The 15,522-nt window shown below is 39.4% G+C and overlaps 1 protein-coding gene across 1 annotated transcript; it reads right to left on the bottom strand.

Moving 5' to 3' along the window:
* Window positions 1–4,730: 4,730 nt before the first annotated feature.
* lcorl (ligand dependent nuclear receptor corepressor-like) lies at window positions 4,731–15,268 on the bottom strand. Its single transcript, XM_016289554.1, has 7 exons — window positions 15,145–15,268; window positions 12,386–12,451; window positions 12,214–12,293; window positions 11,197–11,326; window positions 9,990–10,202; window positions 9,610–9,682; window positions 4,731–8,926 (listed from the first exon to the last, which is right to left on the bottom strand). The coding sequence occupies exons 1-7, from the start codon at window positions 15,239–15,241 to the stop codon at window positions 7,954–7,956; spliced, it is 1,632 nt and encodes a 543-aa protein (XP_016145040.1). The 5' UTR covers window positions 15,242–15,268; the 3' UTR covers window positions 4,731–7,953.
* Between the last annotated feature and the right edge of the window lie 254 nt (window positions 15,269–15,522).

The raw sequence follows: 15,522 nt of genomic DNA, 5'->3' as shown, positions 1-15,522 counted from the left end.
TGCTCTGGCTTTTTGGGGATGAGGGCAGCTGTACTGGAGAGTTACCTGTACTGGGAGGTGTCACTCCCAACGTAACATCCTCATTCTCCTCTTGCTCCGAGACATCATAGAGCTTTACTGTGCAAATGTTACATTCCTCGGTCAGTGACTTTGTGTTTGGGGAGTTGATCTTTTTCAGAAACACTCTGCACTCCTTTAGGGACTCTGGACTCCAAGCTTTGGAGCTGATTTTGATTTGCTTTGAAATATTGGCAATCCCAATCATTTTCTTAGGAGTTTTGACTAGAAGCTTTAATGCATTTTGAACTTTCATGACTGGTCTGGATGTCTTGTCTACCAAGTTAGGCATTTCTTTCAATAATTCTAGAGTCTTAGCACCTGAAGTCATTGTCCTCATCTGGTCACGAAAACATTTGTGTGCCACAATGCCTCCTAATGTTATCTTAGGCCTGGTTTTAAACTTTAGCCTGGCTCTAAGCAGAGCTGTTCTGTAGACAACCCATGTCCTTCTAGACATAGAGATTTGCTGCCTAACATCATGCCTTGGTTTAAATGACGTATTAAAAAGTTTTCTCTTGGCTTGTGACCTTGTTGACTTGGACAGCATTTCTTGTGCTTGCTTGTGCATTGACGGACTCTTTGGGACGACTTTAGCAAATTTCTTGACATGTTTCCCGAGTCTCTCTGCTTGTGGACTTGAGAAAACATTCACTTTGCAATTGGGTCTGCTGAGGTTGTAGTGAAAGACGTCCTTGGGATTTCTTTCAGTGGCCTTCTTTACAATCGCAAGGGACTGAGTTTCCGTGGACTGCATAAACCAAGTACAGAGCTTCTCCATATTATAGTTTTTCTCAAAAAGCATTTTGATGGCAGAAGCAGACTTCTTAGCAGAACCATCGAGCTTCTCACAAGGTTTTGGTTTAAGATCGGTTTTAATCTCTCCTGACTTGTTAACCTCCAGGACATCTGATACCCAAGTGTTGGACATTAGCCTGATCCTCCTAGCCAACTCTCCATTTAAAGTTTCTGGTGATGCTGAGGTGGGCCACCACCTGAAGTCCTCATTCGATGAAAAAATCGAGTCCACCGAAACAGCAGAAAAACGAACAGTGTCTTGTATCTGACTGACATTCTTGGTCTTTATGGAAAGTGCCTTTTTTGGGAGCTCCTCTCGTGTGTTTTTTGTATTCTGGCTGGCCTCACAACTAACCTTATTCAGCAGTAGTTTTCGTGACCTGCGAACCAATGCGCAGGATCTGGCAGTAGCGACAGAGTGGAGCAAATGAATGGAGGGTTTCCGCTCTCTAACCGAATGCCTCACCGGTATGAACTTCCCTCTGGTATTCTGGTTATGTTCTTTTGGTGCAGCCACTGTATCCTTGTGAATGTCAGTAGGAATGCCGATTGTCTTCTGCTCTTTGGAAGGTTGAAATTCAACTCGAAGGGTCTTTCTGAGCAGATGTAAATCTTTTCTGTCCCTTTTTATATGTATCTTCCTTTGCCTTGGTGACCCTGTGGTGACAGTGACCGAGATCCCAGAAATTTTGACTTTGGGAGGTCTTCCTGGTTTTCTTGACACTGCTGTGTCACTCTGTCTTTGACATTTGATGTTGCTGCTAGAAGAGATGCATTTCCTGTCTTCAATAGGTATAACAAAATGGAGATCTTTGGTCATTTGATCATTACTTCTCGCCTTTCCAGAACATGTTTTACTGTATGTGCCACCATTTAATACTTCATAAACATGCTGCTGTGCTGGGAAATTACTCAGATCTTCAGAAACGACTCTTTTTGCCCTTCTTGATCTTCCATACATTATAGTGATTTTTAGATTTTTGTTTCCATCATCCTTACAAGACATTTCTTCAGTTGTTCTTTGACTTACTGCACTGGAACCGGAACCGGTTGTACCAGTTGAAGAACTTACATCAGTTGTTTTGGGTTTTGGAGGTCTGCCAATGGGACGTTTCACAGACTTCTCAATATGCGGTCCTATTTTTTTGGGGCGCCCAGGACGCCTTTTTACTGGAGTTGTTTGATGTACACCTGGTAGTGTTTCTCGGATTTCACCTTCATTGCTTGAATGACCGGGCAGTAATGCATCAAGTGAAAGCACTTTCGGTGAAGTGCACTTGTTCCCACCACGCTCAACAGTTCTCCCTGGAGAAGACTCAAGGACAGAATCGTGGAAATGTTCGTCTATGGCACTGCCTGCCCATGAGGATTCCATACATGGATCAAACATCTCTCCATGGGAATTTGAGCTAGAGGCAGCTGCTTTGAGAGTATATTTTACACCATCTTCACCGGTCACAGAGGAAACAAACATGAGCTTTATTGGACTTTCATATTTCAGTCCAGACAGGCTTGGTTTAGCCTGTTGTGCACTCTCAGTGGTAGTAAAGTTAGACATAGTTTCAGTAGGATTGTGTGGGTCAGTGTTTAGACTGTTGGTTCTATGGCGTTTGGATCTTTTTAATGGCGAGGTGGAATTCTGGCATGGATTCCTTTTTCTTGCACTCTCTTTATCAGGATTCCTACCATTACTCTTGAGCTCACATGGTGGCTCTTTTTTGGATGGAATCTCATCTTTTGATGAAGTTGTGTTCTGTGGCACATCACAGTCTTCTCGTTCATCCTTTTGAAAAGGCTGTTTGTCACATACATCACTTGGCCAGGGGATTTCTTCTGTAGAGCCAAGTGCTGTTGAGGTGCTGTCCTTAGGGGAATGCTTGGTGAATATACTTCCTGAAAAACAGGCTGCAAAATACATCTTTCGTGGCTCAGTAACATAGGAAGAGAAACGCTGAGGTGGTACAATATTTCGTCTGGCCCTTCCAACTTGAACAGTCTGATTTTTCTCTTTATGGGTTTTCTCTTTTACCTTCCGGTCACTATCAGTTGTTTGTAATTGTGGCCTTTCATCCGGAGGCAGTGGTTCTTCAAGACACACATGTTGGGGTTGAGTTTCTTGGCTCTCTTGATTATTCAGTGTCTCAGTTTGTGCATGCGTTGTCAGATTTTCTAAGGTATCTTTTACAGGCTCTGCGTACACGGTCTTGGATTTTCTGTCCAACTTTCTGCATTCAGATTGTTCAACAAGAGAGTATGTTAGCTGCGCAGCTTTCACAGTTTTTAAGGACCTATCTCTCTCAAACCCCATATTCCTCTTGAAATATGATGGACTAAGTCTGGCCAGATCTCTTTTGATTTGTAAGCTTTGTCTTCTTGATGATGGAAGGTCAGGCGACTTGCTCATGGCAACTAACGTTTCCAGTCTCTTACGGGAACGTGTCTGAGGGGATCGCGGTTCTGTGGCTACATGCTGTTGTAAAAGCTCATTAAGGTTGTAATCTTTGTCGCTACTATTGTGTAGCACAGTTGTTATAATCTCTGTCAAATGTGTGTCATCTTGTGTCTTGGAGATTTGACTGGCATGGTTAGCGAGATTTTGTTCCTTCTCTGAAGGTTGGATACTCCTGAGCTTTTCAGTGACTCTATCCATTAGATCTCCTATAAAAGATCCACACTGGTAGTCATTCTCCTTCTCTGCTTGTGCATGCAACATTACAACTTTCTCGCAACATTCATCAGGAGATCCCACACGTAGAAGAGTGTTAGAGTACAAAGCTGTATCTTCTTCCTCAGTTCTGTGAGGTAGGAGAGAAGGAGGTGCCATATTCATGGACTTGCAGTCCTGAATGTGGAAGAGACTGGACTTGACAGCTATTTTACAGTCCAGGTCCACTGGCTTTGGTGATAGTGGTGGTGGAGAGGGGCTACGGCTTCCTTTACATCTACAATCACCCTGATGGGTGATTAGAGCTCCTCTTATATGAGAAATGCAGGTATGATCACCATTGTGCTGATGCTGGCATGAGGGTAGTTTTGAGCGAGTACAACAAACAGTGGGGTTGGAACAGTTGTCTTGGCCAACACATGCCAAAGATGCATTTTGGCAGGAATGGCCATGAATGTTCCTCAGACAGACGCATAGAGGAGAAAATGCACACGTTGGAAATCTACAAGCTGTTCTGCAACAAATGCCAGCAGTTACCGAGCAGTCACTTAATGAAAGTATTGGGGTCTCATTAAGTGATTTTTTATCAGCATGGCAGCAGAGGGATCCAGCCTTAAATTGTCTTCTGTGAGCATCCCGCAGAGTTACAGAGATGTTGTAATCTTCCTGCACGTCCTTTAAAATATGATAGAGCAGCAGTCTATGATGGGAACAAAGCGAAGACAGGACCTTCTCCAACACAGTGATTCTCCAGACCACTGGAGCTTTAGAACCATCTTCCTTCTCCAGCCCGGACTGGTCTTCCACACATGGCCCTAAGGAACTACATAAATAAATTGGGTTAAGTCATTACGCAATCATTGGCATAATCAGCTTTTCATGAATGTGAGCTGAGCTACGCCACTCATTTCTTTTTTTACTCTGTTATAACCTGTAATACATTTGAATTGGAATAAAATATTTACAAAATCCTACTATAAAAGACATATTGCAGAATTATAAAGTTTGCATAGCTGTATTTAAATGAGCACTGCTCATCTTGTTAAAGGCACCAAATTACATTACATTGCAAAGATGTTATATCCATACAGACTGTATAAGCCAAATTAAATGTGTAAACGCCACAGATAAAGCATTATTCCACCTGTCAGCTTTTCCAAATTTAAGCGTGGATTAGAAATTTACAAAAAAAGTACAAACAATTCGGTACATGGAACAATTTTTTATTGGTAACTTGAAGGCAAAGGATGGCGATTGTAGTAACGCTTACACTCAGGAAAACTATATAAAACATTTAATTTTAATCAAACCTGAATAATTTTGTTTCCTGATGAATTAATGTGTTTCCTGACAAAACCGATTACAAACCAACAATATTTGCAGGCAATATATGTTAGAAATGTGAAATACAACTACCCCAAAGGGTAACACAGATTTGTTAAGGGGTGGAGGGAAATGTTAGAGAATGTTTGAAAAAGTACATAAATTACACACTTTTAAATGCAGGATAGTTAAAACACACTGTAATATGCCTTCAGTATTCCATCTTATTACAATTAATTCAATTCTTGCTTTGATTAGCTTTACCCTAACCCTGAAATGTTAAAAAAAAGAGACCACATCAAATATATTTCAGACACAAATACATGCTTAAAGGACCAATTAGCTTTTAGTTTCCCCCCCATTTCAAGTTTCAACCTGTCTGGGAAAAAAAAAAAAAAAAAAAAAGAGGCGGCATGTAGTAGAGGAACATTACAAGACAAGAAACTCACTTACGCATGCAAGTGCTGTAAAGCATTTCACATAATGTGCAAGAGCAACAAAGTGCTTTAACACAAAACTAACACATTTAAACTTCATATTCTGATTACATCGAAAGAAATAACTCACAACACAAATACAATTAGAGGGAATAACTCAAAATCAATCTTAGTGCAACAAATATATGCATAAATAACTGATTGCAAAATGACTCGTATCCTGCACCTGTTATGAATATGAAATTACACATACTTAGAAAGGCCTAAACTGGTGATATTGATCCATATATAATCAATCCCAACTGTTCTCAGAAGAGAAAAACATTAAATTTAAATAATTTGATGCATTTCTGATCTATAACTACTCCTGAACAAACTGTCCCCATAAAATGGGAGAAAGCAAATTGGCTTTGGATGAACCATAATTGGCTCTATAACAGAATCCCAAGGGGCCTTATTTTGATATAAAAGAACAGTTCTAACTTCTCAATCATGTTTTTATAGGACTGTTGTTACCCTGAGAATACTAATGTTTTTTGGACTGAAATTATACAGGACACTAATATTAATGTATTAGAACAGCAATGTGAAATAATAGAGATTGACATTCCCCACAGGGAGCCTAAAAGTATCCCATATAATGAAAATATGAGCGCGCAGCACTGACGACACATGTATATGATTTTTTTTTTTAAATCTGCATGACCACCCTTTACATTAAAAGTGAAACTGTGCCTGTGACATAACTATCCCCGAGAAAAAAAACAGAAAAATTGAACAGTAATTATGGTAACAGTATATAAATCCACAATACAGATTTTAATAGTATACAAATACTTTTTTTAAAATTGTTTTTTTTTTCCAAAGATTTATGTAAAACTGCTACTGGCCTGCAGAGTAACCGAGCAGTAGCTGTAAAAGCAGGCACTGTGTTGTTAATTTTAAGAGCTGTGAAGAACATTCAGGGTGGTTTGAAAAATGCTTCTAAATTAAATTAAGAATATATCAGCAAATCTGTCGTTTTTTAGGGGGAGGGCAATTTGACTTTGAGGAACAACAAGAGGTAAACCATTTACAGAACATTCACAACACAAAGATAAACACATTAACAACGCATATGGAAATGTTCATATTTCCAAAGCTTCAATCACAAAATTCACATAATGCTTCAGCTACACTTTGCAAAGCACCACAAGTATACTTGTGAATCAGATATCTGAACTATGCTAAAAAGATGCCATTCAAAGTCAGTATATGGCAATATTTCTCATCGCAAGTATGAAACAATAACCTGTATCACAAGCATGTGCGCATCTTTTGTAAAGTGCAACCGAATCCAACTATACAAGCTTTTAAACTCCGTTTTAAAAAAAAATGAGAAAGAATTTGAGGAGTTGAATTACCAGTAATATAAAGTGAATCAGTTGTATAATAGATCATTAAAAGCTATAATAAGCATTAACATGAAAGAAAAAAACACCACAAAGCAAGAGCAGCAAAACTGTAGAAACCTGGACATAAAAACAAAGCAATTCAGAGCAGCACTTGGATCAGGCTTTGCATTTCTGTTCCATGATAAGTGCATCATGAAATACGGACTAGGAGAAATTCTGATCCAAGTTCAGCAGCACCCAACTCTAAACTGCTTCGCTCATGGAGTGTGTGAGTGGAGTGGCAAAATGACCCTGAACTGTTTTGGTTTCAGCAGGCAGATTTCAGTAGTTGCAATTACTGAAAAAGTAATCTATTATTCAGTGTAAAACAGACATTCGCTGAGACTGCCGTCAAGCGCTTTTTCCCCCCGTGCATCATTTTGACATGCATTACGTTGCATTTCCAACTTACCCCGTATGATTTGCGGAGCAGATTTGCAGGCAAAAAAATGGAAAGGGGCAAGACATAAAAAAAGAAAGCAATGTTGTGTGTGTTTGTACAACAATGTAAGTATTTGAACTTAAAATAAATCAAATCAAAATAAAATCACTATCAGTGCAGAATGTGGGAAGTCTCATCCACAAAAAGCCAGAGATGGTCCAAGTTTTCACTCCAATGATCTGGCAACAGTCCTGATAAATGTACTTCATTAATACTTCATAAAACTGATTACCTGCCAATAAGCGTTAATAGCCCAAAATTTGCCAGAGTGGAAACTCGTACCCATATCTCCCCATTGCATATAAGGATGGACATCTCCCACCGATGAGTTAAGAGAGACGTTACAGTCATGCTGTCACATAAAAAAAATACTGCTGATAGACTTCAAATGAAATGACCAGTCGCTACAAAGACTAATTAGTGTGAAAGCTGCATACAACAATCATTAAGCTGAGGTTAGCTTATGTATGAACAAAACCTGAATATAATCTCTTCGTTTTAAGAGTAATTAACTTAAAAATCAACAGTGCTTTACAATATTTTAAATATATATATTCATATAGATATCCACAGTGAAACCCCTGAATAGATTTTTTTTAAAGGCATGTTTCGTAACTTGATAAAATGTACCATTTAACCTGTGGCTGAGGATTCAAGTGTACCTTCCTAGTCTGAATGAGGTCCTGACTGCATGTTAAAAACAAAACCAAAAAAAAAAAAAAAAAACCTTGTTGGCTGTAGTTTAGGCGATGTTTTAATTAAAACCATCCCTCTCTAAGAAATAATTGAGGTTTTGAGTTAAGACGGTTTGTAGGCAGTAGATGAGGCATTGGTTGTTGTCCCTGACTTTCCGGAGGCTGAGGTTGCGGTTTCAGCAAGGCGGAGCTTCTTTTTTGGTGGGGTCTTGAGCGTGCCTGTTCGCTCTTTGACTTTGTACTCAAGGGTGCTGTGTGGAATCCCATAGACGCTCTGAGCTTTCGACACGCTCATCTTCCCACTCATCACCATGGCTATGGCCTCCTCCAGGATATCGTGGTCATATTGGCGATAACGGCCCCGCTTTTTCCGTGGCTGCTTGTCTCCACAGTCAAGCATGCTTCCGGTGACGCTCCCGTTCTTCACGTTCAGACACAGTGGAGGCAGGTCGCCCTGGAGCAGACGTGACTCGAGGCCCGAGTGGCTTTCCATCAAGCCCTGTTTAGGGAGAATGGTCTTCAGCTTGTGGAAAGCAGTGGAGCCGTCGGAGGCTTTGTTGGCTTGGTACACAGCATCCACCAGGCCAGCCAGATCCAGTTTGGGCTGAGCACTGAAGCGTACCTGAGGGATTCGGATGTGCACAGCTGGTCCAGGACTCTGAGGAGATGTAGCTGGCGAGGTGCTGGCGAGAGGCCCGTCGTTCTGCTCCCGGAACTGCGAGACCATCCTCTGCAAGGTTAAGTGGTGAAGGTACGACGAGGCGGTCACGGCTGCCGGAAACTTCAGCTCGGTGTGCTCTGGTGACGCAAATGTACATTTTCTTACTTCGGATTGCTCAAGTCCAGTGTCGTTGCTTGGGCACACCGCCTCTGTGTTGAAAATGGGTGGGTCCCCTGCCCTCCGCTCTGGTGATAAGGCCTCTGTCTGGAGCTGTAAGGTTTTCTGAGGTATCCCGTATAGTATGGCTGCTTTGTGAATGTCCAGTGATCCAGACCGAATATCTTTCAAGGCTTTAGAGAGCAAACCTTCTGCAAACTCAGAGCTGCGATCCAAATAGTCCCCTCTGATTGGTCTCCTAAGGGGAGGTGGGTGGGAGGATGAGAAACGAACGGGTGAGCGGACCAATGACAGGACGCACTCAGGGTCCACTCCTTTACTGCCTTGTCTTTTGGTAACATCACTCGCTTCTCAATTGTCTGTATAACACAAAGCCTTTGAGTTGTTTGGGGATAAACGCTTTTTGTTTTTGGCCTTAGGTTGCAAACGATACTTCTTGGAAGGACAGTCTCTCGTCAATTGTGTGGAGAAAGACAAGCGTCTATGGGAGTACTTCCAGTATCTTTGCAATGTGGATGCATTTTGTAAGACTCATGTGAAAATGATACTGCATGAATCAACGAATAGATCAATAAACAAATGAATAAATACAGGCGGCACAAAGGAACAAGTAAAGCCCCTGACTGCTGGCAAATGTGACGTTACCTTCCAACAAGTTAGAAAAGAGTCAACCCTTTGGCAGTGCAACAAAACAACCACTAAATTAAACAAACACATCAAATGTATGAGGAGTAGAATTTGTTCACACAAAATGATCAGATAGGATACAAACGAAACAAAGGAATATTTTCTGAAATAAAAAGCTCATCAATATTACCGGGTCAAAATGTTACCATTTTGGTACCAAGCTTTTCTCTGGCTTCGGTAGGATGAAGATCAACAGTCAAGCACACAACTTCGTAAACAAGAACAAGTACTCACCCTGAGACCTTTCGTTGAGGAGTTTCATTTTCCAACGATGCATTTTTCTTAGAGAGGTCAAGTGCTCCATCTACTATGAAAGGTAATCCATGAAAAAATGGCAATTAATATTAAGTCTGAGAGCAAATGCACAAGATCATTGCAAATAATGAAGTATTCGCTCACTCTGTAAATTCACCCTGTTTATTCAGAGTTGCGTACCTTTCAGAGACAAGCATAATTAATGAAAGTCAATAGACTAGATTCTGAAAAACGTCGGAATTTTGACACTGATCAAATAATACAGAGCTACAAACTCCTGAATCTGACTGTGTGCTGGTCTCTTGAAGTGAAAAAGAAAAAAAAAACCACAATTTTTTTTTTTTTGTTGTGGTGCTTACCTTTCAGGGCCTGAGAAGCTCGGCTGATGGTGAGGTCCAGAGGCCCGTCAGGATCTGGTTGATGAGGGAGAAGCTCAGAGCTGTCGCTCAGGCCATTCAGGCCCTCGTGAGCCTGGCTTTTACACGCATACTCAAAGGCAAACCTCTGAATCATCTTGCGCATCAACTCCTGCGCCACCAACGGTATATTGGAATCGCAGCTCTGAGGGAATTCTGGGAAATTGAAAAATACAGAACTACTTGAAGATCTCGTTTCATGCACTAGGTCCCTTATGTAAAAACACATTTTCTACTTTTACTACATTTGACTTTTCAAGAATTTAGAGCTGATAAAACTGAACTTCATGCACCGTGTACAAGACAACAACTGTAACAATTTTGAAAGCTTGCTCTCTAGATTTCCGTTTGATAAAAATTCTAATATTTAAAACTGTAAACTGTCCAAATTTCTTACTAGGGTTCATAAGGTCACGCCTGATTTTGCCAACTTTCTATCCAGTGACAGTTTACAACACAATACCGTAGAGTAGGAGTGAGCGATCGGACTATTTTGACCGATCCTGATGACATTCGCAATCTATTTTTCAAAAGAATAGTAGAGATTGTGACCAAATGTGTCCTATTTGTGTCTGTTCATGTAAAAATATGCACACATCTTTCAGTTGGCAGCACTTAAGTATAAAGTCCTAAATACACCGGGACTCTCATTTTGAAATGTCTAAACTTATTGCAGGCTGATCCTTCAGATGAGCGATAAAATATGCATTCTTAGAACCATGTAAAACATTATATAAAGGCCATAAAGTAGACATTGTCATATTCATCAACTCGAGTTCATAAGCAATCTCTTAGCATAAATGTGTGCTATTCACTGATTGCACTAATCACTTTGAAGCACTGCCTTGAGACACTGCAACATGCAGCGCTTTTTTTTTAATGAAATCATAGCCTTTTGAAGTTTAATAATCAATAGGCTGTATTGCGATTTGTGGTTTTTCATCCCCAAAATATAAGACGTCTTAAAATGATCATTAAGACGTTTGTTTTACCATTTCATGCAATGCAGACTTTTTATGACATTAAATTGAAGAAAACTCAAATGCAATGGTTAGAAGTTGTAATGCATGGTAACGATGGTAATGCATGTAATAGCTGTAAAAATTACTTCACTCCCTATGGATAATGGGAATAAAACTGTACTTCTCACCCTTCTTACGAAATATAGCATGGAGGAATCGGTCTGCTTGGCACTGGAGTTTATCAGAGGTGGACAGGCCCTGAGGTGGGGGGGTTTCAGCAGGGGGTGGCGAACCAGGCACGGCCACAGCAAGATGGTCCTGTGTCACAGAAGGTAACAGTCAGTTAGTGACACTCATCACATACAGCCCAAACAAGCACTGATTATAGTCTCTCAGCCTTGAGTTGTGCTTAATTATAATTAATTACGCTACATGTGCTTACAACGTGTTTAACCATATATTATAAAGATGAAAACTGTATTAACAAACACCCAGAACGACAGCTGCTAAGCACAGAGAACTATTTGTTATATACAAACAGAGCTCTACAGCGCAACCATTCAGTCGCATTTGAAAAACACTGAAAATTACTGTGTGCAACTGCGAAAAATGTAAGTAACCCGATGTTAACCCATGTTCAATAATAATACAAGAGTTACATAAACACAAAATAAAAACCAAGCAAACACAAAAATACAGAGGTTCAAATAATACTTTTTTTTTATGATAAAATTATTTTCAGGTAAAAATCTTACTAAACATGATTCAGTGACAAAGACATTGACTTGTCACCCCCTACTGGTGGTTTCAGATTCTTTTTTAAAGTATTATTTTTATCTTTTAATACTTCTATACTAAAACTAAACACACATTTGACATAAAAATGACATTTAATAAGGTTAGAAAAAACGCCTTTATAAAAGTTTTTTAAAAATCCCCTGTAAATCAATTTAAGGAGGCAAATATCACCCATAATGTGAAAGTCGCGTGAATAATTTACTTTACAGCAGAATTTAATTCTTTATTTTTCTGTTTATCACTGCTTTGAAACAATCTGTATTGTATAAAACACTATATAAATAAAAGTGAAAGTTAATTTCTGTCATTGATCAGAGCCCAGTACAAATGTCAACCCAAGCCTTTTCTTGCCAGCTAACACCCCATAATAAGCACATCTATTCTGTGGCTTTTGAGGGTTGGCTTACGTTCGGTTTCTCTAGCTGCAGGTTGCAAAAGGAGCAGTTTGCATTCACGGACCAATCATCCGCAGCCTCTGGTTCACACTCTGAGGGAGAATCACATGAATAACCATCAGGTAATCTGAGCATTGATATCATGAGAGAAAGAACACATTTTCTAAGACAACATAAAACTCACCATCAAATATATTGAGATCTCGCAGGAGCCTTGGTCCATATATTCCCTCCAGAATACTTTCAAACCCTGCAAACAAATACAACGTAGTCTTATTTTTATGAAATCCAAGAGTAAAAGGTGCCCTTGAAAAAAAATACATACTCATATTTTGAATCCACACAGATCTGTCACAACCCATGCTGGCCAGGTTTTGTTAAATGATCCATGCTTTATTTGAACATATATAAAAATGTAAAACTGTTAACAATACTGGCTAATAAAAATTAATTTAACATGCAATATATTATTCTATCAAATGCCCAAACAGCAAAAGAATATACTCACTGCACACAAACTCATTAACTAGCAACCAAATATCAGGTGGTCCTAATGCTCTAAGTGTAAATATTATCATTTATAAACACTTTCTTTATATAGAAGTGAGAATAACTCATATTTCCAGTACTTCTGCATGAATGACGCCCTTCACTGCAGCTACATTCACATTATGTCCTTACATAAACACATACAAAAGCTCACCCGAGTACGTCACATTCTGCAAATACAGTACATTTTGGTATTGCATGAATTTGTCTGTATTGAGGCCTTGACTGCGTCCAACCCTCAAAACCACACAACAAATCACAATCTATTAAACTGACATTCTGCTGATCAATTCCACTATTCTATTGCAATCGAAAACCATTTTAACGACCGATTTTAATTTGCACAAATTTACGAATTTCGCTCCGCGACGGTAGAAATGGAACGAATGATCAAATTTAGCACTCTTAGGGAAATATGATGATGTTTTTGTAATTATCATTTAAATCGGGCACATTTTCTAAGTGGTTGTCGTAGATAAAATATATTGAGATCTCGCAGGAGCCTTGGTCCATATATTCCCTCCAGAATACTTTCAAAACCTGCAAACAAATACAACGTAGTCTTATTTTTATGAAATCCAAGAGTAAAAGGTGCCCTTGAAAAAAAATACATACTCATATTTTGAATCCACACAGATCTGTCACAACCCATGCTGGCCAGGTTTTGTTAAATGATCCATGCTTTATTTGAACATATATAAAAATGTAAAACTGTTAACAATACTGGCTAATAAAAATTAATTTAACATGCAATATATTATTCTATCAAATGCCCAAACAGCAAAAGAATATACTCACTGCACACAAACTCATTAACCGCAAGACAAGGCCTAAGCAACCAAATATCAGGTGGTCCTAATGCTCTAAGTGTAAATATTATCATTTATAAACACTTTCTTTATATAGAAGTGAGAATAACTCATATTTCCAGTACTTCTGCATGAGTGACGCCCTTCACTGCAGCTACATTCACATTATGTCCTTACATAAACACATACAAAAGCTCACCCGAGTACGTCACATTCTGCAAATACAGTACATTTTGGTATTGCATGAATTTGTCTGTATTGAGGCCTTGACTGCGTCCAACCCTCAAAACCACACAACAAATCACAATCTATTAAACTGACATTCTGCTGATCAATTCCACTATTCTATTGCAATCGAAAACCATTTTAACGACCGATTTTAATTTGCACAAATTTACGAATTTCGCTCCGCGACGGTAGAAATGGAACGAATGATCAAATTTAGCACTCTTAGGGAAATATGATGATGTTTTTGTAATTATCATTTAAATCGGGCACATTTTCTAAGTGGTTGTCGTAGATAAACAGCTCAGAAAAAATGCTATGTGGCTTTTTGTCACACGTCTTCTGTAGAGGACACCAGGACAAACGGTTAATCAGGCATTATGGAGAAACAATACATATTCCTATGAAAAGTTATTAATCCCATTATTACACTTTTCATTATGGTTTGCCCCAAGAACACATGAATATGCAAATTAGATGCACTGTATAGAATGGGAATACCAGTTTATGGACATTTTATGCAGATATTCCATAAAGTACAGTAGTATATCAAATCATACTGCTATATATATATTCATAACAGTTGAGAATCATCTTTGTACAAAGTTTGGCTAAAAAAAAAACTAAAAACTGATTGGTGAATTAAAAAAATAATAAATAATTGTTTTTGCCTATACATGCCTTTTCATGTCTATTGAATAACTCAGTCCCGGCGTCCCCTAAAAAGGACATTGAATAAAATTAATATTTTTTTCAAAAATGTGTTTCTTACGTGCAATGACCTAAAAAACAACACCACAAAAATCACAAAACTTTTTTTTCTGGTTCTCAGGAGGATATTTTAAAAGATTAAACCGGGTATCTATTCAACTACACGCTTTTTGAAAACATTAAAAATCGCAGTATTTAAAAAAAAAATATATATATATATTCTCTAAAGACTTAGCAAAACTGTACTACTTTTGGACATCTCGACAACGGTGCAAAAATGAGTCAATAATTAAATAATGATTCACGCAAAAGCCGGACGCTCTGTTATAATAATGCAATCACACGGTTGTTCGTACATCGGTATTCGGTGCAGAAACGGTCAGTGAGTGCAAAGCTAACTCGGTTATCGAGGAAATCAAGAAGTAGGGACAAAGAAAATGGAGCCCGGTCGGCCCTTGTCCGTTTTTTCCGTTAGCTACAAAAGCTGCTCGCGCGGACGACGGCTCGACACTAACGTTATTTTTGCACTTGACACACGCTAGCTTAGCACAACTCCGAGAGCTAACAGCGGCTGAGGGGAGGGAGTTCCGTGAGACCCCGGCGAGAGAGAGAAACCGAGCGGATCGTGCGATAGGTGATTTGATCTTACCGACACAGTGGATGAGTTTGTGTCGCCATGAGTCGAGTTCCCGCCGGAATCCTTTTCTTTCGACCGTGCATTTGGAGCTCCGGCACTGGGTCGCCATTCTGTCCGTCCTCCTTCCCCCCGGCTCTGAGCGTGACGTCACGGCGCGTCATCCACAGCGCGGGTCGATTGATTGACACGTGTCAGAACAAGCTAGGGGCGGGGCTTAGCGATGTAAACAACCTTCCAGTATGCGCATTTATTTAGTAAAATCACTGGATGAATGCTCTACCGTGTGGCTGTTTTGAGTACAGTAGCTAGTTGTGTACTTGAATGCCAGTGTTTAATTTAATTTAATGCTTTAAGCTGACCTGCCTGCACCTGTCATCTAAATAACTCTCG

Source organism: Sinocyclocheilus grahami, unplaced genomic scaffold (assembly GCF_001515645.1).
Source record: "Sinocyclocheilus grahami isolate Dianchi unplaced genomic scaffold, SAMN03320097.WGS_v1.1 scaffold249.1, whole genome shotgun sequence".
Lineage (NCBI taxonomy): Eukaryota > Metazoa > Chordata > Actinopteri > Cypriniformes > Cyprinidae > Sinocyclocheilus > Sinocyclocheilus grahami.
Note: the sequence above shows the minus strand (reverse complement) of the source record. Positions and strands in the feature narration are given on the sequence as shown.

Bases quoted from the DNA above. Each gene is read 5' to 3' on its own strand.
- lcorl (XM_016289554.1), bottom strand. From the start codon at position 15,241: ATGGCGACCCAGTGCCGGAGCTCCAAATGCACGGTCGAAAGAAAAGGA. The intron at 10,203-11,196 runs GTGAGAAGTACA...TCAATTTCCCAG, and splicing joins TGCTATATTTCGTAAGAAGG to AATTCCCTCAGAGCTGCGAT. The intron at 8,927-9,609 runs GTGAGTACTTGT...ACCTCCCCTTAG, and splicing joins CCTCAACGAAAGGTCTCAGG to GAGACCAATCAGAGGGGACT.